Source organism: Hemicordylus capensis, chromosome 13, assembly GCF_027244095.1.
Source record: "Hemicordylus capensis ecotype Gifberg chromosome 13, rHemCap1.1.pri, whole genome shotgun sequence".
NCBI lineage: Eukaryota > Metazoa > Chordata > Lepidosauria > Squamata > Cordylidae > Hemicordylus > Hemicordylus capensis.
The window spans coordinates 14024851-14052119 of NC_069669.1; the positions used below are offsets into that span (position 1 = coordinate 14024851).

General features: G+C 48.3%; 2 protein-coding genes across 2 annotated transcripts in view; both read left to right on the plus strand.

Moving 5' to 3' along the window:
• Positions 1–20817, plus strand: part of LMF1 (lipase maturation factor 1) — a 317423-nt gene extending 296606 nt beyond the window's left edge. Inside the window, exon 15 of the transcript XR_008311949.1 lies at positions 20801–20817. The gene's annotated coding sequence lies outside the window, so the exon portion shown is untranslated. The remainder of the gene's footprint in view (positions 1–20800) is intronic.
• Positions 1–23601, plus strand: part of HS3ST6 (heparan sulfate-glucosamine 3-sulfotransferase 6) — a 70113-nt gene extending 46512 nt beyond the window's left edge. The window contains exon 2 of the mRNA XM_053276490.1: positions 20801–23601. Within this exon, the coding sequence (XP_053132465.1) occupies positions 20801–21419 (619 nt within the window). The 3' untranslated portion in view covers positions 21420–23601. The remainder of the gene's footprint in view (positions 1–20800) is intronic.
• The last annotated feature ends 3668 nt before the right edge of the window (positions 23602–27269 follow it).

Here is a 27269-nt window from a genome sequence, read left to right on the forward strand (position 1 = left end):
GTTCTCCTCTGAAGTTAATCACCAGGTTGTCAAATACAGCTATTTGATTTGGAAGCAACTCCAGCTGGAAATAATGTTGGCCTCCACGTCAGGACTCTGCGAGTTCTGTCCTGCCAAATCCCTCCAGATCTGTAAAGTAAATAGACGGGACGGGGAAGAGAAATCCCCCCACGTTCCGGCCTTCAGCCTCCCAAGAAGCCACCATTGTGATTAGCGACTTCCAGGTTGTGACCTTGCCGGCAAACGTCAACTTGTGTACTCTGGAGTTCAGATTGTTTTAACTTCATTCGCTTTCATTAGCGCTGAAGAGGGAACAAATTGGCTGAAATCTGCGCCTTGGGAGCTGCGTGCAGAAGACGCAGACAGTCCGGCTTGTCTGGTGGGGCACTGAGAGGGCTTGAGAAGCCAGGATCAGGAAGGATGCCATTCGAAAATGTCCCTCATGGTTTCAGTCCAAAGCTTCCCAAACGGAGGACTGAAATCCTTCCTCTTTCAATCAACGTGGTTTCTGCATCTAGATTTCTCTCTCTCTCTCTCTCTGATGTTTGGTGTATGGCTTTCTGAAACCTTGCTTCTGAAAATAGGATCTGCTTTACGTTTCTTAGGACTGGCATTGAAACGGAGCTTGTCATCTTGGGTGGAGGAGTAAAGCGCATCCCAAATTGCAAAGTGTGGAAAGAACGAAGTCCATTTATTTTTAAATGTTGGGCACAAATTTGAAGACAGCCTTTTGCGGAGATTTCAGCAATGCCTTTCAGATCGGAAGACATGAAGTGGCTGGACTGTGGTCCACATACAGAGCAATTCATTTTCCTTACCAGGTCAGTTTTTTAAAAAAAAAAAAACATGCAACTAGGCACAAAACATGCAGTTGCCTATCCAAAAGGTGTAGGGTGGGCAAAACAACACCATGATTTCCAACATGGAAGGCTGTTCAAGCAACAGCTGTTTACAGGATTCGTTTTATTGGAAGGAATTTACTTATATTCATAGAAACATAGGAAGCTGCCTTCTACCGAGTCAGACCCTTGATCCACTTAGTTCAGTCTTGTCCACCCAGACTGGCAGCGGCTTCTCCAAGGCTGCAGGCAGGAGTCTCTCTCAGCCCTATCTGGAGATGCTGCCAGGAAGGGAACTGGGAACCTTCTGCATGCAAGCAGGTGCTCTTCCCAGAGTGGCACCATCCCCTAAGGGGAATAGCTTACAGTGCTCACACATGTAGTCTCCCATTCAAAGGCAAACCAGGGTGGGCCCTGCTTAACAAATGGGACCTTTCATGCTTGCTACCACAAGACCAGCTCTCCTTTGTATCTGTATAATCCTTATATTTGTACAGGGGCGTATCTAGTGTAGGGCAGGCAGGGCACGTGCCCCGGGCGCCACTTGAAGGGGGGCGCCATTTTAAAAAATAAAATAAATAAATAAAAATGGCTGCCGAAAACAAAATGGCCACTGTGCATGCTCAGATAGCCTCTGTGAGGCCCAAGGCCAGGCCTCACAAAGGCCATTTGAGCATGCGTGGTGGCATGGCCACCACACATGCTCAAATGGTCTCTGTGAGGCCTTAGAGGCCAGCGGGGGGAGGGGGAACCTTTTCAGACCACCCCCCACAGCCCTTAGGAAGCCCCTCAAAGGGGCTACAGGTAATTTTTTAAAAAATAGAATATAAGTCACTGTACACATATTTCGTTTGGCACTATGTACAGAGAATCAGGGCTTGTGAATACTGAGCTGAAGCTTATGAGATAGGATTGTATTCATTTGCTCTTACTTTGCTTCTTGTGATAAGTGAGTTAAATGTGATGTCTTAGTAATATGGCTATTAATGGTGAGTTTGTCTTTGAATAAGTGTGAAATTCTTAGTATTAAGGCCCACTGGGAGTTTCTTGCTCTCTTTCTCTCGTTTTAACTGTCTTTCTGAAATACTAGAATATATTCCAAGCAGTGACACAGTTTACTCTGCATATCCTTTAATTATTTTCAGAGTATCTGGGAAAAGTCAAATTCTCCATTGATTTTTAAAACTTATGTTGTACAAGGCATAGTAGAGAATTAGACAGGCACTTCTGTTTAGTTTTCCGAGTACACCTCCACAAAGTATTTGGGTATTTCATGAGCCCCAGCATACTGAAATTTGTAGTTTTCCAGCATTTTTTGGTCTAGCTACGTCCACTGCTAAATATTTTTTGAAACATTAAAAGATTAACGAGCTTGACTTGTATTTTTCAGCTGATATTATGGTAAAGTTAACTGAAAGATGGGTGTCAGATGTTTGGACAGGGGGCGCAATTTCAGTGCTTGCCCTAGGTGCTATTTTCCCTAGATACGCCTCTGTATTTGTAGAATAGAATAGCATAAACTTTATTATGATCATAGACCAGACAATACAGCAAAAACGTTATATAAGACTCAAACATGTAATACAAACAATGTAGCAAAACCTAGCCACATTGAAAGTGATCTCTTTACAAATGTTAGATAACAAAAACTCCAAATAAAATTCATCAGAATGTCCCAGAAACTTCCCCAAAAGAAGGGAAATTAATTTTGAATGAGCATCACTATAAAAATTACAATATAAAATAACATGAGGAGTAGTTTCTATGGCACCCTTTCCACAGGGGCAAAACCTTAAGTTAAACAGAATCCTTATATTTGTATATATCTGTATATTATATTTCTATCCCACGCTTCCTCCAAGGAGCCCAGAGTGGTGTACAAATTATGTTTATCCTCACAACAACCCTGTGAGGTCGGTTAGGCTGAGAGAGAAGGGACTGGCCCAGAGTCACCCAGTGAGTTTCATGGCCGAACTGAATTTGGACCTGGGTTTCCCCCAGTCCTTGTCCAACACTCTACCATGCCATGGTGGCTCTCATGGATTATTGGAGGGGGGGGGGGTTGTGTGTGGGGGGGTTTGGAGTGGATAATATGTTTGTTTACAAACATAAGTTGAGCATGTGGGAACAGGAAACACCAGGCTCAAGCTTCAGTCTCCTTTGCTGGCTGTATTCCAGCTGCCAAAAAGTTCCTTTCTAGCCCCACAGCCTATGAACAGATTCCTGCAGCTAGTCGCCACTAGCCATCAATGTTCATTTAAGCAAGCCTTTTCTCACGGTCCGTGCCCATTAAAGCATAATCATTGGCTATTAGCAAAACAAAAGTCTCAGGATGGTTATCTGCTCACTTGACATTACCAAGTAGCTTTGCTGTTACGTTATTTAATTAAAATCAGATCTAACCAGATAGTAAGACGTTTCCAGAGCCATCCCAGATGATAAGTATCGCCTAGTCCTGATCGTAAATTTGAGAAATAAAGTAAGTCTCTCTACTGTTTGGATCTTGGTCTCTGGTGTCCCACAAAGCTGCTAAGAGGGGCTGAGTCTTGGATTTTGCCAAGTTTTGCTTTCTTATGTCCAGATTTGGCCAAGGAATTGTGGAGTCAAAAGGATGCATTGCGTCAGCCAACTTCTGGAGCCCAAGTTGATGGTCCTTTAAGGCAGGAGTTCTCAGCCTTGGCTGGGGATGTTGGGAGTTGTAGTCCAACCACCTCTGGGAACCCAAGGCTGAGAACCCTGCTTTAATGCTGGTTAATAACGACTGATTATTAATTATCAACTCCCCCACAGTAAACCACTCAGAGAGGAGGGGTTATAGCTCAGTGCCGGAGGAGATGTTTGGACTGCAAAAGGTCCTAGATTCAATCCATGATATTGCCCCACAGGGCTTGGAAAGACCCCTGCCTCAAACCTTCCAGACCTGCTGCCAGTCAGTGTAGACCATACTAGATAAGATACAGCAAGGATCCAACTCAGGATATGGCAGCTTTATAAGTCCAGTTGTGCTCACTGTCAGGGTAGTGAAGGGAGGACCATTGCAGGTGAAGACGTTCTTCTGATCTACGCCAATACTTGTGTGGATAGTAATGGGGCGGCCAAGTTGCCTAGAACAGGATACCCTGCTTTGAGTACCCAGATGACGTTGGACTACAACTCCCAAGGGCCTTCGGCCATTGTGGGTGGAGAGGATGGGGGCTGTAGTCCATAGGGATGTGCGAACTGGCTTGAAGTCAAGCCAGTTCGCCATTGAACCGGGCCTGTTCAATGGCTTACCCTCAAACCAAACTAGGCCCAGTTCGGTTCAGCTTGACTCGACCTCAAGCCGGCTCGGGGGTGGGGTGGGGGTTCTAAAACTACATATGGGGTTCTAAAACTTCATTCACTCACACACACTCTCTCTCTCTCACACACACACACACATATTTACATGCATTATTTATTTATTTATTTATTTATTTATTTATTTATTTATTTATTTAAAGAAAACTTACCACCTGGTCCAGTGGCCTCCAGGGGTCATGACCCGGGAACGCAAATGGCCAGAGTGCATGTGTGTTGGCCTTCAAAATGGCTGCCATGAGCAGGAAGAGAGCCGGAAAAGACCGGGGGAGGCGGGTGGGGGAGCGGGAACCATGGAGACACCACCACCCCCTTGGCCATGACAGCACCCTCCCGGGAGGCCGCCAGACCCAACAGTAAGTTTTCTAAAAGAATAATAATAATAGTGTCCCCCACCCCACTTCAAACCAGGACTGAACCAGTTCTGCCTCGAGCCGAACTGGGGCCCATCTCGATGTGCACAGAACCGAGCCAGTCCCAGTTCGGTTCGAGTCCGGTTCGATTCGAACCAGGTTTCCCGTTTCCGTGCACACCCCTAGTAGTCCAACAACATTGGGGACTCAGATTTGGTAACCCAGCTAGTTACCGCCACAGGTAGAAACGACGGTGAGACAAAGCCTTCTGTTTCCTGGGGCTCAAGCAGCGGAGGGTTAATGCCATGAAAGCTGGAGTTGTTGGGGGGTGAGCAGGGAATCACATTTCCATGGTTGGAACTCCAAAAAGCAGCAACAAGGGTTGTGATTGAGGTCAGGGCCATTGCAAAAGGAGGGCTGTAACACTTGCCTCCTGACCCAACTCTCCTCATCCTGTCCAGCTTGAATAAATGCCTGCCTGTATATAAGATGAATGAACCCACTTCATCAAGCCACCACTCACCAACCTGATTGGGAAAACTGGTGAAGGAAGGACTCTCTGCACATGCTCAGAAGCACTCTTCTCGGCCCATCCGCTCCCATTCATCCAAACCTGGAGGCAGAGCCTTTGGAAGGGAGGCTGAGGTTGGAAGCAGAGGACCAGGCAGGATGGAGCCTTCCGCTTGCCCCTCTGGGGTGTTCTTCATCTTGGATCAAGCTCTAATTAGGTGGAAAGGGCAGAAGGCTGGGCTGGCAGAGGGGAGGGAAAGGGGCCTTAATGAGTGATCCCCCCCTTGTTAATTGACCTGTCTCAAAATCAGGAGATGGTTGAGCCAAGAGGAGCGGGGGAGGGGATCATATCCTAATTTTGTCCTCATTAGCATCTACGGGTCCAGCCTCTTAAGGCTAATTAGCTGGCCAGGGCCAAGCTGGGTTGGAAGCCCGCTGCCTAATTTGCACGTTTGAATAAGAATAACCAAATAACTGCAGGAGGACTCCCGGCCGAGAGAGATGCCCAGGGGCCCATCTTCTGTCGAAATCTGGCACATAGCTGAAGGCAGTAGCGGCTCTGTCCAAAGGAGCCAAAGGTTGCACCTCCTGCTTGACCTAAGAGTGGCACTGCCTGCAGGCTGGCCATACATCAGGTAGAGCTGTGCACAGCTCTACCTGATGCAGATCATGGCCAGCCTGTGGGCAGCACAGTTCCCGGGCCATGTGGGAGAGAGAAGAGCAACCCAGACTCAGCCTGCACAGCTCTACCTGATGAATGGCTAGCCCGCATTCAAGGGGAGAGAGGAGCCACCTTTGGCACCACCACCACCCCGATCTCCTTAGAACAAGTCACTACTGGGCGAGTGAGCGGCCTGCAGGCCATTGCCAAAGACACACACAAGACTCGGTCATATTCCCATCCGCCTTGCCTGTTGCTTTCATCTTACCTGTTGGAGAAAGCAGCTCGCTTCCCTGTGCCCTTGGACGGCCACGCACCTGGAAACTCTGTATCCTTGGGGGCTGCTCTGTCTTTGGACAGCTGGGGTGCATAAGAATGGACCACTGCAATCCACTGCATGTGGGGCTGCCCTTGGAGACAGTTTGGAACATGTTGCTCTCATGTAGGGGTTCTCAAACCGGGTCCCAAGACCCCTGCTAACTGGGCAAAGAGGCACCTTTTCAACATGGCGAACTGGAGCCTTCAGCAAGCAAGCAGGCAGATTCTCTACCACTGCATGATGGCCCCATCCCCTAAGGGGAATCCCTTACGGTGCCCAACATGTAGTCTCCCATCCAAAGGCAAACCAAGGCAGACCCTGCTCAGCAAAGGAGACCATTCATGCTCGCTGCGACAAGACCAGCTCTCTTCTTCTTGAGCGTTCTTCCACGGTGGATGTGGGGATGCTCAGTGGTAGAACATCTGCATGCTTGCATGCAGAAGCTTCCATGAGACAGGGTTGGGTGGGCTACGTTTTCCCTGGCCAGGGACACCCCAGCAGTGGGCGGGGTCTGCAAGCCCCCCCCCCCAGCAGCCCTACAATCTTAGCGCAAGGGAACTGCCTTCTGGGAAAGGCCTTTTGAGCTACAGTTGAGCCACTTTGGAGAGCTTCCTTCCCCCTTCTACAAAGGCAGCCTTGTTCCTCCCCCCCCCCCCCCGGTTTTAAAACCGGCCCATTGGTCTGGATATTGCAATTGATATGCAAATCTGGGAGGGTCTGGATTTCCAGGGTGAGGGGATCAATCTACATGCATCCCACTAGCCGATCACCACCCCGCCCGCCCACCCCTTCTCCCCTGCATCATTTTCTTCATAGTTCCAGCCTGTTTTACATTTTCGTACAAAAAAGGTTCTGTCCCCTTTAATCTGCGTTCCGGTGGGGTAGGCTGTCACACTCCCTTTTGAAAAGGAAGCTGTGTCCGGACTTCATTCAGAGGGTAACCCTTGCCTCTGTGAGAGCCAACCGTGTGAATTATGGGGAGGGGGGGCAGGAAGGCTGGAGCAGAGACAGAAGTTAATCTGTGTTTCCCTTGCTGTGGGTTTCTTTCCTTTCCTTTCCTTTCTTTTCTTTCTGTCTTTTTTTTTTTTTTTTTTTGTTCCCCAAACTTACCCAAGCTTTCAGGAGTGATGCATAAGAAGGGTGCTACTTTTATCCAGTTCAGCAGAGTTTGGGTTGTGTGTTCCTTGCTGGTGTTCTTTTAAAGAACCACAATTCTTCCCATGTCTCTTAATAGTCATAGGAAGCTGCCATATACTGAGTCAGGCCCTTGGTCCATCGAGCTCAGTATTGTCCACACAGACTGGCAGCGGCTTCTCCAAGGTTGCAGGCAGGAGTCTCTCTCAGCCCTATCTTGGAGATGCTGCCAGGGAGGGAACTTGGAGCCTAGATGCTCTTCCCAGAGCAGCTCCATCCCCTCAGGGGAATCTCTTCCATTGCTCACACATGTCGTCTGCTTAGCAAAGGGGACAGTTCTTGCAAGCACTTGATGATGACTTCCACTGAGATCCGGAAACTCTGAACCTTTTGGAATAGAGCACTTGCTTTGAACATAGAGGGTTACAGAGTCCACTCCTGGCAGAACTCCAGTTAAAAGCCTAGGAACTTAGCAAACTGCCTTATACCAAGTCAGGTTTTGCTGACTCCTCCCATCCGACCCCGCCTAGGGCCTCACGGCCTGCAGGCTGGCCTTTTGTCAGGTTAACCGTGCAGCTCTACCTGATGAATGGTCAGCCTGCAGGTAGCATGGGAAGCAGAAGAGAGAGGAGCCAACGGAGCTCCGGGGTCAGCTGTGCATCTTTTGGCACCTGTCCCCCCCCCACACACCCCAGCTCCTGCTGATGAGCCGCTCTTGGCAACAGGAAATATTCAATATCCACATTGCAAGAAGATACCATTGGTGCTCACTGCAACATTTGAGCTACTTCACCCAACAAGGGCTGCACCATTGAATTCAATGGAGGAAGCCAGTGTGCACACCCACCACTTTGTGGGCGAGGGCTGGCTTGGTCCACTGGAATGGATGTGGAGACCCATGCGCAGAAGTACTCTGAACACTCATCAGAAAGCATGCTGGACTCTGGATCTAGACACCCCTATCTGTGCCTTGATTTCAGCTCAGATGAAAAGCCATTTCTGCTGCTGTCCACCAAATGTCAAGCTGTAGCAGATGTCCACATCCGTGGCCTCCACTGATACCATCATATCCTCCTCCTTCCCTCCCCACCTCCCGTGTCGTGAAATCTAACTTCATTCCTTCTTTGCAATTGCTCTGTCTTCTACCTGCAGGCGATGCTTAGCATTCCAAAGACATTTTCTTAAGGTCAATACAAATTAACGATAAATTTAATTAAAGCTCTCATTGCCTTGGCTTAAAGTGGTGTATAATGGGTATCTGGCCTTCTCCCCTCAACCCCCAACTCAAGCTAGAAGGGGATTATCAATAATTAACAGAGGTAATTTCAGACAAAGAATTAGAGAGTTAATGAAAATGTGGGAGAAATGATGTTATCTTGCTAGTCTCTGAGACGGGGAAATGGAGCAGAGCAGAGTTGCAGGCCTTGCAGAGAGAGGATCGTGTCGCTGGGCAGGTGGTGAGGAGGAGGCTGTCCTTGGCGCTTGGAAGCTCCGTAGGAAGGAATCCTAGGCCTTGTGGAGGCTCAAGCCTGGCTGAAAGGTTCCCATGGGGGACTCCAAATACCATCCATCACCACCCTTCTCATGGAAGACCTTAATTCTCCGGTACAATTTCCAAACTTGTCATCGATATAGACTTCCTTAAAGAGGCAAATGGTGAATCGCTGAATGGGTATTTCTCCACCTCTGAATTTTATTATTTGTTTGTTTGTTTATTACATTTATAAACTGCCCCATCCAAAGGCTCTGGGCAGTGTACAAGACATTTAAAAAGACATTAAAAACAAACACCATTTAAAACACACGGCTTAAAACGATACAAAACAATTTAAAAATCATTCAAAATCAACTGAAATACTGAAAAACAATTTAAAACCTTGAATGAATTTGTTTGTATATTTATTCAAAGTGCTGGTTTTTAACCTTTAAAGCCCTAAATGGCTTGGGACTGGGTTACTTGAGAGAGCGCCTTGCCTCATATGTCCCGATTCGGACCTTAAGGTCTTCGCAGGCCTCCTCCGGGTTCCCCTGCGAAACAAAGTGAGGGAGGTGGCTACCATGGAGAGGGCCTTTTCAGTGGTGGCACCATGTTTCTAGAACAGCCTCCCCAATGAGGTTCACCTGGTGCCATCATTTTGTTCTTTTGGATGCCAGGTAAAGACCCTTCTATTCACTCAGGCCTTTTAAATTTGATTTTTAAAACTGACTTTAAAAAAACAAGTTTTTAAATTATTTTGCATTTTGTATTCTTTGCGGGGTGGGTGTTGTGATCTGATGTGTTTTATGTGTTTCTCCTGGATGTCTTAATGTTGTGTTGTGAGAACAACTTGTTATGGGGCAGCTAACAAATCAAGTTTATTTATTACTATTACTATTATTATTTTCATTCAGTAAACATCACAGAGCCACCTAATGGTGCAGCGGATAAATGCTTGACTAACAAGCAGAAGGTTGCCGTTTCAAATCCCCGCTGGTACTATATCGGGCAGCAGCAACATAGGAAGATGCTGAAAGGCATCATCTTATACTGCGCGGGAGGAGGCAATGGTTAACCCCTCTTGTATTCTACCATAGAAAACCACAAGGCTCTGTGGTCGCCAGGAGTCAAAATCAACTCGACAGCACACTTTACCTTTAAACAACACAGAGGCTGATAGAATTGTTAAAAGTGATTTATTTATTTATTTATCTATCACATTTATATACTGCCCAAACTTTCATCTCTGGGAGGTTAACATAAAGCAATTAAAACACATATAAAAAGTTAAAACAATTCAACAATTTAAAATCAATCACAAAATTAAAACCAACAGATTTTAAAAGGCTGAGAAAGCTTGGTTAAAAAGATGGGGTTTCAGATGTTTTTTAAAAATTGCCAGAGATGGGGAGGATGTATATAATCTATCTTATCTATCTATCTATCTATCTTAAACAAGGAGCCCACAACAATAAATCATAGGGAATCACAATGACGATAAAACAGAACAGCTCCCATTCAACCTTTATAGCCCAAGCTTTCTCCAAGTACTTCCTGTCCACTTTTGTGTGCTTCCTGTCCCCTTTGGGGTAATCAGTGGATGGTCTTTGTGGCTTTTGTCTCCTCCTCCTTCATAACTGCAGTGGGACAGTTATGATTTTGACAGTTATGACAGAATGATTTTGAGTTGGGTCAAGTGAAGTGTGGAGTGAGCAGTGCCAACGTGGGCAGGAATGTGTGTGTTTGTTTGTTTGTTTATTACATTTCTATACCGTCCGATCCAAACGGCTCTGAGCAGTGCACAATAATAAAAATACAACCCACAAATCAGTCACAGCAACCAAAGCTTTGCTTTGCACACCCAGCTTAAGAGATTCCCAGGCTCGGTTTCCAGTGGTTTCAAATATCCACAGCTCTCTTGGCCAAGCAGCCTGGCACAGGCAATTCATAAAATCAGACTGCTTCTGGGCCTACATTGACCAAAGCGGAGGAAAGGGTGCGTGTCCACAGCTACGTTGACAGAAGAAGGAATTCCATACGCAAACAGGATTCCCCGACCGATGCCTCCACTTGTTACCAAAGCGTCTGAGTTTTCCTCCTGAGTTTATTTGAAGCAAGAAAAGTTATGGCATATAACATAAATCTGAAGTGGCAGGTTTTATTATTGGGGGAGGGAAACAGGCCGGATTTTACGTTCCTACCCTTTGGAGTCGAATGAATGCCGTCGTGTGTATAGAGATCGGCTGGAAGGATTTAGCAGTCTAGTTTAATGCAGTGCTTTCGAGTATCTCAAATGACATCACGGCCCAGGTTTCTCTTTTTTCCCCTTGATAATGAACATTTTATTGCACGTTAAGCAGAATGATTGATCTAGTCCCTAAGCTTGTGTTTGCTGAGTGCTATATTTTAAGTTGGGCAGGAACACATGGAAAAAATCATTTTCTTTTTCTTTTTTCTTTTTTAAATTGAGAAACCCAGGAAAGCATTTAGGAAGGACGTAAATTCGTCAACAAGTCTGCACACAGTAGCTCTGTTTAATATAATGCCTAAAAGGCTAGCTGATGAGTTGTGTTGCCTCCACTAGGTTGGCTGTGTGGAACGAAGCTGTGCTTGGTTGCTCTTGGAGGCAGAGATGGGCTGCTTCAGTTGAGGTCCACTCCCAGCTTGGTGGTTGCTGGATCACTGAGGACAGTTGCGCAGGTCCATTTCTGTCACTTGCTTTCTTATCGGGTCCTTCTTTCATCTTCTTTCCCAGTGGGATCCCCCAGGCCAGCGGGGACCTTGCGTGACATCTGCAGCACCACCTGCTGGCCGCACCTCACCCTTTTCCCCATTCTCCAGAAAAGTGCTAAGGAAAATGAGTGGGTTATTCACAGAACGCAGGAGCGGGCCAGCAGATGGCACTTGGGACATTGTGTAAGGTGCCTGCTAGCCATCTGACCACCCCATGAGAACTTGCGGTGTGTGTGTGTGTGTGTGTGTGTGTGTGTGTGTGTGTGTGTGTGTGTGATGCAAGCCTTTGGGAATGTGTGTGTGGGGTGAATAAGCTCTCTCTTCCGACTTATGTACAAGCTGTTCAAGTCGTCCCATTTTTTGCCCTCTGGAAGGACCCACGGTCTGGCTTGATGGCTTAGCAGCTGTTGGGTGCCAGACAAGAGGCCTAGAGCTTTCCGGTCCGTCTATCTACAGGCCCTCAGGGTGAGCTGCTCAGGGCTGCCGTCGAAACTGGGGTCCGTATGGTCTTCCCAAGATCCCTTCTAGATCAAGTCATCCTCTGGCTCTCCCTGACCTGGCCTAGTGGTGAATGCTTCTGGCTCCTTGGCTGGGCAACCAGCAGGCTCTGGCTTTGCTTGTGAGACTTCTCAGTCTTGTTCTATGATGTCTCTTTGCTTATCAGCCTGCTAGTTCCTCTGTTGGCACCCATCTCGGTTGCAAGGGTTCCTGTGAGTGATTTCAGCCACATTTGTCATTGGCCACCAGCCTTCAACAATATCTTCTTCTCTTTCCCTTTTTGTTGTCTTGGTTTTCCTTCGTATTTTCTGGCCTTGCCCATTAAGAGCCAGCTTCTTCTGCGGGCACCTTTCCCCCTCCCATTCCGCCACCTCTTCTATCAGTTACCTGTCCTTCTGCCTAACGCCCACCTCCATCCTCACCCCATTCAGCCACCCTCTAAACAGCTGATATGTCTCGGTCCAGATCCTGCCCGGCCTTCTGGAACAAGAGCATAAGAGCTAGCAGCAACCCTGTGCCAAGGAAGGGGAGGCATCAATCCCAAACAGATCTTGGCTGCACCTGGTGCAGTCATCTGGGGCCGGCTGTTGTCCGTGTGGGCAAGAGGCGAGATCAAAGGGGCCGAGAAGCGAAACTGTTCCATCCAGGCTCACACTGGTCTCCTGATTGTGGTGTGTTTCTGTCTGCTCCTCTGCCCACGCTGCCTCTTCCAGTCTGGACTTTCTCTCCCTGCTTTCTTGACTAATGCAGTTCCTGCCATCAGTGCAGACAGAGCGCAGGAATCCTAAAGCATTTCCAAATGGAGCTTGCCTCCCACCCTTCCTGGGAGGAGGAGCTCAGGGTGGTGTCTATGCGTGAGGTTATCCCATGTTATCTTCTGCTTAGCCCTATGAGGCAGGCTGGGATTCAGACAAAGCAGGTCTTTCTTCACACAACATGTATTTGTCCTCTGGAATTCACACCGCCATCTAGCAAGGGACAAGTTAGGCAAGACCTGTGAGATCCGCGATTAGAATTCCCTTTGGTTTTTCTGTCTCAAAAAGCCACTGGGGATGGGGGGGGGGCTGATCTGGATCAGGGCCATGGAGGGTGGGGCTAACCTTTTCCCCTCTGTTGATTCCTTGACTTAAATCTTCACACACACCCAAACTCTGCTATTAGCTGTGGAGAAACACAGTCGGGAACATAGGAAGCTGCCTTCTACTGAGTCAGACCATTGGTCTATCTAGCTCGGCATTGTCTTCACAGACTGGCAGCGGCTTCTCCAAGGTTGCAGGCAGGAGCAGGAGTCTCTCTCAGCCCTATCTTGGGGATGCTGCCAGGGAGGGAGCTTGGAACCCTCTGCATGCAAGCAGGCCGGTACTCTTCCCAAAGCAGCCCCATCCCTTAAGGGGAATATCTTACAGTGCTCACACATCAGTCTCCCATTCAAATGCAAGCCAGGACAGACCCTGCTTAGCAAAGGGGACCATTCGTGCTCGCTACCACAAGTCCAGCTCCCCTCCCCAATCTTCTACTGTTGAGTTGTGTGTATTGTTTTGTGTGTTCAACTGGTCAAAGACCGAAGCAAAGTACTGATTGATTCATGCCTTTGTTGTGCCTTGACCCCCCATAGGTTCCCCCTCTGCAGCACCATTTGGATTGGGGCCACGGCATGCAGGCAAAGGATCTGGCTCCCCCTTCCCCCACACTGTGGCCCCGATCCAGATCTCCACCCCTTCTGCTGCTTTTCGAGATATGGGGACAGGGCAGTCCTGAGGCCAGGCTAGGCCAGGTTAGGCAATCACCTCCATTGGCAGGTTCCTCTTGCCGTAGGGCAAGGCAGCACGTGACACCTCCTCACCCCAAGAGCCACAATACCCTGGTCTGACCACGCAGCTCTACCTGATGAATGGCCAGCCTGCAGGCAGCAGGGCTCTCATTAATGCTGGGGCGACCCCGGCGAGGCAGGATGGAACAAACGGAGCGGCCAGGAAGGAGAAGCATCTCTGCCTCCTGGTCTGTGCCTTCTGGTCATGAAGGATCTGTGCCTCCTGGTCATGAAGGAAGGGTCCACGATGACATAATGGAACCTCCAGGTAGAGGAGCAGTATACCACGAATGCCTACAGCTAGGAATAACAGGGTCATTGCCCTGCCCTGCCTGTGTGAGCATTCCAGAAATGTCTGGCGGGCAATTCTTGCCCACTGACGGCTGGCCCAGGTGAACGTAGCACCACCGTTGGCAGCTCCGTATGCACATGGGCAAACTCTGAAGCCTTTGCGAAGGCCAAGTTCCCAGAGCAGGGGCTGCAAAAGGGCACTGCCGCTTGGCCAGACGGCACCGCAATGTTGCCGTCTCCTCGGGATTTACTGTGCGCCTCCTCCTGTGCGTCGGCCATCAAAGAGGGCTGTGCATTGTGCGGAGCGACATAGTGAGACAGCTTGGGTCCAGACCAGACTGCTGCCTTTTTACATGGCATCTTGATTACCCAATATTGCCCCTCCGAAAACGGTAGCTGCTGGCAGAAACCCCGCCAGGGCCGCTGCTTAGCTCGGTTTCCCCTTCCTGGCTTTGAGCCAATAAGATGACGGCTCTCCTGAAAGGATCGGGGGGGCGGAGGGCGGGTTGGCCCCCAAGAGGGTCTTAAGATCACTTCTAAGGTGAGGGGAGGGCAGAAGGCTTCGCTTTAGGCAATGGTGTGATTACAGGAGTGATGAGCTGGGACCAGCAAGGAGAGCTGAGTTCAAATCTCCACCTGTTTGTATTTGTTTATTTAACACTAGGAGGTGAGGCCCACAGATGACCAGGCAAAGTCATTTTGTGTATATGGCACTTTCAGGGACATTCAAGGAAGTAAATATATGTCATTGAATTTTATTAATGCGGTTGCAAAGGGGAAGTAAAAGAACCCCTTTAAATGTGCAGAGTTTCAAGTTCAAACGTTATTTATTTTCTGGAATGATTACCAGGCGTAGTAAATTTGAATCATAATAAATTTGTATCTGAGAAAGATCTTCTGCTTCTCTTGGGCATGATGGCATTTTGGAATTCCTGATCTGATTATTGAGTGTTAACAATCGGCTGAGAACCATCACAGATAAAATGTGATTTTTTATATTCAGAATTCTGCTAAAAAAAATACCAATAAAAACCCTTGTGAACCTTTCCCCCAGCATATTCTGGTGTAAAAAGTAGTGCATTCAGCTAATTTCAGCGGCAGGGTTGTGTCTGCAAAATTTAGTATCTTTAAGTCATCAGCAAGTCTGACTTTATTTTGCACAAACCAATCCACAAGCAAACTCTTCAAAATATATGTAAGATATTTATGGCCCGTTCCTCCCGTGTAATACTGCTTGGTGTGGCCAGAAAAAAATAATGAACCACATTTTAAAAAAAAAAAAAGGTTAAAAACACCACTGTAAAATAGAGCAGTATAAAATGGGTACATCCCATCTGGCTTGGCCCTGCTGGTTGACCTTGGGTCAGGCATCATCTCTCAGCTGACCCTACCTCACAGGGTTGTTATGAAGATACAACTGAAGAAGGGAGGCTTGTGTATGTTGCCCTGAGCAACTGGGCAGAAGAGAGGGACATATTCAGCATGACAACAAACACATCCAGCCAACCTCCTTAGGAACATAGGAAGCTGCCATATACTGAGTCAGACCATTGGTCCATCTAGCCCAGTATTGTCTACACAGACTGGCAGCAGCTTTTCCAAGCTTGCAGGCAGGAATCTCTCCCAGCCCTATCTTGGAGATGCTGCCAGGGAGGGAACTTGGAACCTTCTGCTCTTCCCAGAGTGGCTCCATCCCCTAAGGGGAATATCTTACAGTGCTCATGCACAATACTCTCCCATTGAAATGCAAACCAGGGTGGAGCCTGCTTAGCAAGAGGGACCATTTGTGCTTGCTGCCACAAGACCAGCTCTCCTCCCTTGGCAGTCTTGTGTTCAGTTCTGAGCTGCAGCTAAGTTGGGAGAAGAACAAGGTTTATCAAAAGGCCAGTGCCAGGAAGGGATAAGAAAATGTTTAGACTGGATTTGCCAGAAAATTATATGAGAGCAATTTGGACATTCTTGTGTGGGTGAACCGTTCAAAGGCAACCAGCAGAGGTCTGATAACTCTTGCAAAATCCCGCAGGTTGTTCAGTTGCCACAACTCTGTTTAAAGTCTTTCAAACCTCTTGTTACTATTTTAGTTACTATTACATTGACCAAAACAGAACACAAACAGAAATAGCTAGGAAATAGACTTGTGTGCCAAAACAGAGTGAAAGGAAAGGAAAGGAAAGAATCATCATCCTCTGGTATGGATCATAATGTAACTCTGGAGGAACATAGGAAGCTGCCTTATTGTGAGTTAGTCTAGCCAGCTCAATGCTGTCTTTTCGGATTGGCAGCAGATCTCCATGATTTCAGACACAGAATGTTCTTTCTCAGCCATACCTGGAAGCTTTTCACACAGGGCTTTTGAAGCCCTTTAATTCGCATCTCCTTCAGAATGGAGGGAGTACGGCCTCATACTGGCTAGCTTTACCCCAAAGTCCATGCGAGTTATCAGGGAGCAGTTCACGCACAATTCGGGTTTTTCACTGCATATTAAGAGTAGCCTGATTTATATCCAGGGTAAAAGAATCCACTATTTGCGGCGGGTTTGGGGGGACAACTTTGAGTTTGCAGTAAAGCCTCCCCGTAAACTTGCAGTACAACCTGCTGTGCCTAAAAGTCCCTGGAGATGTGTGAGCGCTGTAAGATATTCCCCTTAGGGGATGGAGAAGCTGTGGAAAGAGCATCTGAGGTTCCAAGTTCCCTCCCTGGCAGCATCTCCAAGATCGGGCTGAGAGAGATTCCTGCCTGCTACTTTGGAGGCGCTGCTGCCAGTCTGTGAAGACAATACTGAGCTAGATAGACCAACGGTCTCAGTATATGGCAGCTTCCGTTGTCCCTATGAGATGCTGCCAGGGACTGAACGGGGACCATAAGAAGAACTCATTCTAGAAACAAATCCAGTCTTTGTAGAAAAAGAGTGATTTATAGAAGCGGCTTGTCCAAATAAGCCGGCAGGGTGGGGTGGGGTGGGGGTCACCAAAGGAGGCACAGTTGCCTCTCCTTCCTGGAACTCTTGCCCATTCCACCCCACAGCACAGCATCCCTCTGGTGTCTGTTGCTGGTGTCCTCTTTTCTTTTTTTAGATTGTGCGCCCTTTGGGGACCGAGAGCCAATTTTATTTGTTTGTTTATCTGTAAACCGCTTGGGTAACTTTTGCGAATATCCATCATATCCGTAACTCGGCTTGCTCCTCTCTTTCCCGCCCTGCAGTGCTTGCAAGCTGGCCATGTGTCAGGAAGAGCTGTGCCACTCTACATGATGCATGGCCAGCCTACAGGCAGCATGGCTCTTATTAAGGCTGGGTGGGGGCAGAATCAAGCAAAGAGGTGCAGATGGAGCTCTGGGAAGGAGATGCCGCTATGCCTCCCTTGGTCCCCCATTCCCTTTATCCGGGGAATGAATAAAGGAAGATTCCGGATTTGCACTTCCCTTTGCTTGCATTCTGCTCTTCGGCGTACCCGCTGAGTCCTGGCAGCACCAAGACAAGCCCTTGCCGGCCTCTTTGACAGCCAGACATTGATTAAGCAGTTAACACAGAGTGATTTGTCCATCCATCATTAAGACGGCTGCCCTCCTCGTGAAAATGCCTGGCTGGAGAAAACCTTCAACAGGCACAACTTGCATCTTGCTAAATGAAGAAGCAAAGGCCATTGAGCCTTCAGTAAATGTTTATTGGCGTAACAATCCGGCAGTGATTGGAGAGGCTTTCTTCTCTGATGCGATCCAGACCTTCAAGGGGCCACAAGTGGATGCGAAAGGGAGATTGGAGCACGGCTGAACTTTCACCTGGACTCGGCCCCAGAAAGAGAAGCAGCCATTCTTCCCTATGGCTGACGTTCCCAAGCCTGGGCCCCAAATGCTGTGGGACTACAACTCTCATCATCCCCAGCCACAATGGTTTATGGGAGTTGTAGTCCAGCAAGATAGTAGTCTCAGGGAGAGAGCTGGTCTTGTAGTAGCAAGCATGACTCAGCCAATGTTCCCTCTAACAGGGATTTCCAGATGTTGTTGACTACAACTCTCATAATCTCCAAGCAAAAGTCATGGCATCCTTGCAGAATCGTTCTGGATCAGCTGAAGCTTCCAAACAGTCTTCAAGGACAGCCCCACATAGAACTCATTGCAGTAGTCCAATCTGTCTCTGAATCTGGAGCTGGCCTATGGCCATCAGTCTAGTAGCCATTGCTAGACCTGCCCATGAATTTATCTAAGCCCCCTTTAAAGCCATCCAAGCTAGTGGCCATCACCACATCCCATGGCAGAGAATTCCATAGATTAATTACACGCTGTGTGAAAAGGTACTTCCTTTTGTTGGTCCTACATTTCCTGGCCTTCAGTTTCATGGGATGGCTCCTGGCCCTAGTATTGTGAGAGGGGGGAGGAATTTCTCTTTGTCCACTCTCTCTGCTCCATGCATAGTTTTGCAAACTTCTGTCATGTCTCCCTGTAGTTGCTTTTCCCGGTTCAAAATCACACCCCCAAATCTATTCATTTCAGAGGGGCACAAATTATCCAAGCAAGGATTTAGAACATCTGAAACGTTTCATATACATGCCTCTTCATTCACCTCCGCCCCAGCTCATTCCTAATTTCTGACATCTGATTGTCATTAAAATAATTGACACAGAGCTCTTTGGGCTGTCTACGTTTTATAAAAGGCACCAATCCCTAAAGGCTGACTGAAATGAGTTCATGGCCATCTCTGTTCCCTCAGAAATGCCCTGTGACCAAAGCCCGGATTTGAAACGCACCGTGTTAATGCTGGCCATGTGGAACCCGTGGGCGTGGGATGTGGGGAGAAGAGAAAAGGAGCATGACTTGGTTTCTAAAAGTATCTGAATGTGTATGGAGAATGCAATCATCAATGGGTATTACATGAAAAAGATGCAAGGGAGTGGAAGAGCTTGGTTTTGGCTTGCCCGGAAAATGCACATAATTTGACAAAATAATATAATAGACTAAGTCCCATCTGTGCTTGTAGCCTGTTTAACAGGCTTCACTCCATTGGCTGAGCTGCTGTGACTTCATGGAATGTTCATGAACATTCTCTTTCTGCAGAGTGAGTGTCTTGCCCACTCAATTTTGACAAATAGGTCAGTGTCCAGTAAAAGCTTTGTTTGGGAGAAACATAAGATGTTGCAGTGGGTGGGGTTGTACTCTGTCGACCCGAGGGGCAAGGGCAGGGAGCCTGAGGGGTGGGAAGAGGGTCCAGAGGCTGAAGAGGAGATCGGCCATGGATGTGAAAGAGGTATAGATAGTACTTGAAGAAGAGGAGGCAAATGGAGGGAAAGAAGAGCAGAGCAGAGCAGGAAGAAGAGCAGATTCCCTGAGACTGGGAATCATAAATGAGCCAAAGAGGAAATGGTTGTGGGGAAAGACCTTGCATGTAGCACGGAGCCAACATGCACCACAACAGCTGTCTCCTCTCCAGCCTTACCTAACAGTCTATCTTGACCAGAGATTCTCAACGTTGGGTCCCCAGACGTTATTGGACTTCAACTCCCATAATCCCCAGCCCCGGTGGCCTTTGGCTGGGGATTATGGGAGTTGAAGTCCAATAACATCTGGGGACCCAACGTTGAGAATCCCCGATCTAGATGCTGCGTGATGTCCGCAACCTTCGCACCAGGCAGGCAAGTCACCGTGCTGGGCCTCCTTTGCTCCCCACTTCCAGATTCTAAGGCGGAGCTGCTCCTGTCATGAAGTGACACAGAACAGAACAAACTGGTGTTAGGAGACACCATACAAGGCCTGAAAAGGAGATTTTCTGTTATAACTTGCGAGGATTACAGCTGCCAGTGTGTGCCCCTCACCCAGCGAGAAGGGCAGTTTCGTTCTGAAGCTTTTGATTAGGACGCGGCATGATCTAATCTTCGCTTCTGCACTTCAAATGGTGCCCGACTGTGAGTCCGCCTTGTGAATCTTCTCTCTGTATGAAATGTTATCTTTGTAGCTCCCCTGAGGATGTATTATCTTCGAGGACGTGGCGGAGATCCAGAGAGCTTGTTGTCAGATTTATCAAGAACATGAGCAGGGTATTTTGCTCTTCAGAGATGAATGTGGGTTTCGGGTTTCGGGAAACGGAAAACCTCGTTGCCTCGATTCAGTCCTAATGATGTCTAAAGTTCTAGCTTTTAAAAAATACTGATCTTGAGCCCTTTCAGACAAAGCGCTTTTTTGCACTTCCATCCAAGGGTTTCCGGATTGAACTGCATGAGCAGGAGTTTCTTCCACGTAGAGCAATTCCCACAAGTTTCTTTCCTGTACTCTTTTTGCTGTCTTGTGCCCCGTTAGGGAGTGGAACTTTGCCAGTTGCCTGTCTGCCCACACCTAGATTCAACCAGGAGTGGCTTCTCCTAATGAGCCAGTAGGGTTGCCAATGGAGGCACAGCTGCCTGTCTTTCTTGGAGCTCCGTTTGCTCCTCTCTCTCCCATCCTGCCTCACCCCGACATTAATGAGAGCCATGCTGCCTGCAGGCTGGCTGTTTGTCAGGTAGAGCTGCATGGGCAGCTCTACCTGATGAATGGCCAGCTTGCAGGCAGCATGGCTCTCATTAATGCCAGGGTGGGGTGGGGCGGGACAAGGACTGTCCTTAGAGAGCCGTGGCAGGGGGCAGGGTTTGGGGCCAATCAGCCAGTGTGGGGCCCCCTTGCAGTTAATTTTAAAGAAGGTTAATAGAGAAGGCCGGTCACCCCTCTTGCGCCCCCCCCCCCACACACCCAACTTGTTAGGACAAGCCACTCCTGGACTCAGCATCCTGAATCAGTAGGTTACTCCACAATGGGAGGAGCAGCAGCAAAAGAGGCCAAGCAGTGCATCTCACCTGTGTCCTTCCTTTTCACAGAAACCTGATGCCCAGGACCTTAGAGGGGCAAATCACCATGGAGAAGACGCCCAGCTATTTTGTGACAAAAGAAGCCCCACGGCGCATCTACAACATGTCCAGGGACACCAAGCTGATCGTGGTGGTGCGCAACCCGGTCACGCGGGCCATTTCCGACTACACGCAGACCCTGTCCAAGAACCCCACCCTCCCCAGCTTCGAGGCCCTGGCCTTCAAGAACCTGAGCACGGGCCTCATCGACACCAGCTGGAGTGCGGTCAGGATTGGCATCTACGCCAAGCACCTGGACAACTGGCTGCGGTATTTCCCCCTCTCCAAGTTCCTCTTCGTCAGCGGGGAGAGGCTCGTGAGCGACCCGGCTGGGGAGATGGGCCGCGTCCAGGACTTCCTTGGGCTTAAGCGAGTGGTGACTGACAAGCACTTCTACTTCAACGAAACCAAGGGGTTCCCGTGCCTGAAGAAGCCCGAAGGGAGCAGCAGGCCGCGTTGCTTGGGGAAGTCCAAAGGACGGCCGCACCCCAAAATTGACCCACAGGTTATCCAGCGCCTGCAGGAGTTCTATAGACCCTTCAACATGAAGTTTTACCAGATGACAGGGCAGGACTTTGAGTGGGACTGACTGAGAGACCTCTTTACACGAGGGGGGAGACAGAAACCACTTGGAGGCAAAATGGCGGCCATTGGCTCACCCATCAGCTGCTGAGAGCTGCAGAAACTGCAGTTCCAGGGCAGGGCCCTCCGACAGGGATCTCCAAGGACACTTCCTTTTCTTTCTAATTTATATCACCTCTTACCAGTAAGAGAGCAATGTACACTTATTGAGTAGAGAGAAAATATTTAATTTGTTGCTTCAAAGACCAACATCAACAAAACAGGAAAACCAGATCTGATGAAACCGTTTTCTGAATATACCTGGCTAATATAGATTAAGCATGGTGGTTGCAGAGTGTGTAGATGTGTGAGGAAAAGAATGAATGCGTGTGTGTGCACAGATTTGTTTAATGGCAAGGATAATCCATGATTATATGGATCAAAATCAGTTCAAAATCTAATTGAATTGAAGGGGTCTGGGAGAAAGAGCAGTGCTTCGTGGGTCAGGTCCCTGCACTTGAAAATTCACAATTTGCTGATTAGGAAGTGGCCGTCGTCATGGTTAAATTATTATTAAAAATATTTATATACCGCTTTTCAACGAGAACAGTTCTCAAAGCGGATTCCGCCGCAAAAGCTCTACTAAAACAGTCCCCGGCCACAAACTGACCCGCAATCTAAAAAGAAAAGACACAGGGAGAAGGCATGAGCAAAAGCGACTTGGAGAGTGAGGCTGTGCTGAGTTGTTCTCCCCTTGCTGTGTAAGAAAGCCCCTGCCTCGAAAAGGTCCCGCTTAGTCCAGTTAGCCTGGAGGGAATGGAAATTTAGCACAGCACAGTTTACATATCTTTTGTAACATGGTGCCGAGACAGAAACTGAAAAAAAGAAGAAGAAGAAACCAAGCCCAGGAAAGGGGAGATGCCGGGGTGGGGATGAGAAGGAACCATACAAAACCATGTATTTGCAAGGCAGTTCAAGGTCAAGAGAAGTTACTGTACTTGCAAAGGGTGAACAGGGAGCTGTCATCTAGCCCTCCCAGCAGTAACCACCTTTTTATTGCGCTTCAATATATCATTATTGCTGGTGTGTGCGAATAAAACTGGCTCAGCCTTTTCAGATTAGCCTCCCTAAAGATGTAAGAGACAAAGGCCAGGGCAAAGTCTGTCCACGTTTGCCTCAGGAATTTAAGCTGCGAAGGAAGCCACCAAGTGGCAATTTACGGAGGGATGGGGCCGGGGGCCAGGAATCGGCTGTATTAAAAGTGCCAGGTCTCAAAAACAGCACAAGAACAAGCAACATATGAAGATGTTCTTGCAAAGCAAGAAACTAGGCAAAGGAGTCAGGCCACTGTGATGTGTGTCAGTGTGAGATGTGTGCCTGATGCCACAGGTGTCGTGCGGTATGCGTGTGCTGACGTGCAATCACCCTGTGCATGCACAGAATCTATATGATCAAATGGGGCTGCATGAGTAAAAATTGGCCGTTCTTTGGAGGGCTGAGTAATGGTCTCTAAGTTCCATGGAAAGTGTGCATTTTGTGATTTTGCACAGAAAAAAAACAGAGAATTAGTAATCACTGCAGAATTCAGATTCCTGAGAACCCGAGCTTTAAAAAAGAAAATCATTGATGTATAAATATGCTTGAAATCGTTTGAGCTGACCAATGTCCAGTGAAATCTCAGAATGCAGAATAGTCGTGATTTGCATACTGCCTGCAGGTTGCAGAATTCTGACTTAACAATGCAGATCTGTTTTTCGTGCAGACTACCTACAGAACCACCTTACCCGTTTTGGCACATTCGAGGGGTCCCGTGCACATAATGTCGTACATGGAACATTCCTGCCATTGAAAGGCGTGGGGAAGCTCCTGCATGTACAGTGTGCCATTTGCCAATCAGAACCCCTGTCTGTGCACCAGCGCAGCGCCACTGGTTGCGGGCACTGGAGGCGATGAGCCGAGTGTTGCTGATGTTAATCTCAGACTTGTTTGCCAATCTGCAATCCTTGCTGCAGCCAAGGATAATTTAATCGCAATCCTTTCTGCAGCAGACAAGGATAACTTCCTAGAGCAAACCTTTCGGGGGCAGAGGCAAAGACTGTGGTGGTGTTTTTATGCTAAATCTGGCAAATTATAACCCTTGTTTTTTAAGGAGTTTCAAAAAGTTTCTGCGAGAACTCTAGCAGCTAATAAAAGGAAAATAACAAAAGCCACTCTGAATATTCTCCAGATTTTTACAATTGTCCTCCTTGTTTAAAGTTGGGTGCTCTCCTGTCTGCACCATGCCGAATGGCAGCTTGAGAGGCACCCTCCCAGGAATTGTACTGGAAACGCAGTGCTTAGTAATAGCCAAGAAGACAAATAATTCCCTGCCGTGAAATCCAGAGAAGTGATGCATGTTTAAGTTCCCCTAACAACAGGCTATCGGGCCTTTGTTTTCTCAACCACTTCATGGGGTGGTAATTCCGTACAGGTGATGATTAAGGGCCCTTAAGCCTCCTTCAAAGGCCGGACAAATTCACGGCCTCTTCAGACGGCTTGTTAATCTGTTTACTGAGAAAACGAAAGGAGCAGTGACATGGATCCGATGTGTGTCTGACTCCAGCCTCTGCAGTTTGCCTGGCTGCCTGTTTGGAAAGAGAGAGGACATGCACACACAGCACACACACACACACTTTGAGCAGTGCTTTAGAAAATGAGATTAGTAGCTGGTTTCGATTAGAACACCCACCGTGCCTGTTAAAAAGCAACCCACAGGGAGGGGGCTGGTTGGGATTGGGGCCTTGTCATGCGGGGAGGAAAAACCCCGAGCTGAGGGAAGGATCCAAAAGTGCTTGACAGTTTTCTCCTCCGTGCTTCATAGCAGCTCTGCAGGGTGATTTACGGAGCCCTGGTCAAATCAGGGTACTCCTGAGCAGGTTCTTACAAAATGGACATTCTGCAGGGCATTATGCCCACAAATCTGTGGTGAAAGCATATCTTCTGACACTTCACAAGACCCTGAACCTTGGTTGTAACGAGACCTTTGCAAGGAACTAAGGTGGAAAGTGTACTCCAGTACTGAAAATATCTCACCCACTGTTCGTGTTTGCAGGGACAGGTAAATTCCATGCTCAGGGGATATGGCTGTAGCTCCATAGATGAGCATCTACTTGCATGCAGGTTTCAGGCCCGATCCCTGGCAGCATCTCCAGGAGTTCTTCCAAACAGCAATCGAACGCAACTTCGCTATTCGTAGGGTCGGGGCAGGGCAGGGGAGTTCCTATGAGGAAACCATTTACAGCGATGTCAGGTGCCAGCCAGCCAGCCATCCAATTATTTATTTATTATTAATTTATTTGTTACGTTTCTACACCACCCCATCCAACGGCTCTGGGCAATTTACAAACAAAAACAAAATACAATCATTCAAAAATTGAAATCTTAAAATCATAAGAATCGGGACAATGACAACAGTTTGAAACAGCTAAAACAATTTAAAACAGTTTTTTTTTAAACCCTAGAAGGCCAGCCAAAAAAATTAAGTCTTAAGGGCTCTCTTAAAGCCCAATAATGTATTTAAACCACAGATTTCTGTGGGGAGTGCATTCCATAGCCTAGGAGTGGCTACAGAGAAAACCCAGTGCCAAGTCGCCACCAGATGTACCAGTGGCAGCTGGAGATGGACCTCTGCAGACGGCCTCAACATGCGGTGGGGATCATTCAGAAGATGGCGCTCTCCAAGGCAACCAAGGTAAAGTAACTCTGAATAAGCCGATGGTATTATTCAGCTTTGCTCCTGATGATTCACAATCCCAGCACATTATGGAGACCAGGAGAGCTGGTCTGGTGGTAGCAAGCATGACTTGTCCCCTTAGCTAAGGAGGGTCCACCCTGGTTGCATATGAATGGGAGACTTGATGTGTGAGCACTGGGAGAGATTCCCTTCAGGGGATGGAGCTGCTCTGGGAAGAGCAGAAGGTTTCAAGTTCTCCAAGATAGGGCTGAGAGAGATTCCTGCCTGCAACCTTGGAGAAGCCGCTGCCAGTCTGTGTAAACAATCCTGAGCTAGATGGACCAATGGTCCGACTCCATATATGGTAGATTCCTATGTTCCTAGATGGACCGAGGGACTGAGTCGGTATAAAGCGGCTTCCTATGTGTTGGATTATTAGATGTTGCCAGGGAGAGAACCAGATCAGAGAGTGCTGTAATATCTCGTTCTGGTCTGCAGAAGAGCCGAAGAGTTCTTGCCAAGCAGCATGGCCAGTACTGGGCGGATTGGACTGGGGGTCGGGGTCGGTGGGAGGGAACGTCTACTGTCTCTCCAAAATGGCACCCTACTAGAACAGGCTCCTGGCCTTTCTGCCAAAGGCAGGGCCCCACGCTGGTGGAAGTTCCATCCCAGACAGCCCGCTGGGGGTCGGATGTCAGAGCCAAGCAATCCCTGTTGTCACTTTTCCTGGCAGCCCCACATGATAGACTTGCACCCTGCTTGTTTAGGTTTTGTTTCCAGCCATGACATTCGACCAAATTATTCTCTGCTGAGGGCTTTCGAGATTCCCAAGAGCCCATGAATGCCGGGGAAGTTCCGATAGTGATCCTATTTCTCAGCTGAGTGGCTGCATTCAGGCTGAGCCCCATTGATATGCAAACGCCTCCAAAGGGTCCCAGCTCTGAAAGGTGGTTTGTGTCTGCCTTGTGAAAAAGGGGAGCTGGGGTGGAGGGTCATTTTTTCTCCCCCCTCTACCCTGACCAAAAAAAAAAAAAGGCCTGGCTCTCTCAAGCAACACAATGCCATATAGACTGGAGCCATTCAAGGCACTGACGCGACCCCCAAATGCAGGGAAGTCTCTGGGCCTGCTGCAGACTCATTAAGAACTCTCAATGGGTTCTTGGCAAAGGCCGGGCCAAGGCTGCCCGCCCGGATTAAGACTTTTGAAGTGTTACACGAACCCCCTGCTTAAACTAATTGCTGCCCCACAACTCACGGGGTCAAGTATTTGCATTCATGGCAATGAACAGCCGCCACTTGTGGGGTTGACCAGGTGAAGCCTCTACTTCATTAGACAGGGACAATAAAAACAACCCCATGTGGGGGGAAAGGGGGGAAGAAGGTAAGCTGAAAGGGGAAACGGCTGGATCATCGTTCCAGAGGAATCCCCGCGGCATTCAAAGGAGCCCTCTTGTTACTGCTGCGAGCTCTTCGGAGTTAAGAGTTGCAAAATGGGGAAGCCTTTAAAAAAAAAAAAAACATAAGGGGGGCAACTTTCCCGGTGGCTTTGTGGAAGATCTGTCGAGCTATTTGGTTGTAGCCAGCTGGGTCCATTTCAAAGGGGAGCGTGTTTTTAATGGTGGGACAGCTACTATCCAGAGCTTGACGCTGCCTGTTAAGGGTTTGGTCAGATCCCCAGGCCTACAGGAGCAGGGCTGCACTTGGTAGGAGCTGGAGGTGGTGGAGAATTCAGCACCAAATGATTGCATCCCAATTCTTATGCTTGTTGTTGCTTCTAGACATGAGGGGCTCGTCACAACCAGCCGGGAAGGGGGCAGTGCCAAAAGGAGGCGTGTTTGGCTCTCTTTCCTGGAGCTCTGTTTGCTCCTCTCTCTCCTGCCCTGCATGCTGCCTGCAGGCTGGCCATTCATCAGGTAGAGCTCTGCGGTTAACACAAGTGAACACGTGGAGATGGGTGTGGGACTGGACTCACTGATCACCCCCTCCCCACTCTTGGTGCACCTTTTGGCCACCCCCCCAACATCCACGCATTCCGCTGAATGTGCATTGGGGTTTCAAGGCAGTCATGAGGAAACCTGGGTGACCCCCTCAGCCCCTTTCTCATGTTCAGTTGGATATGCCGTTGGGGACAGCCCTCCCGTGCGTTTACTGATCACATGAGGGGAG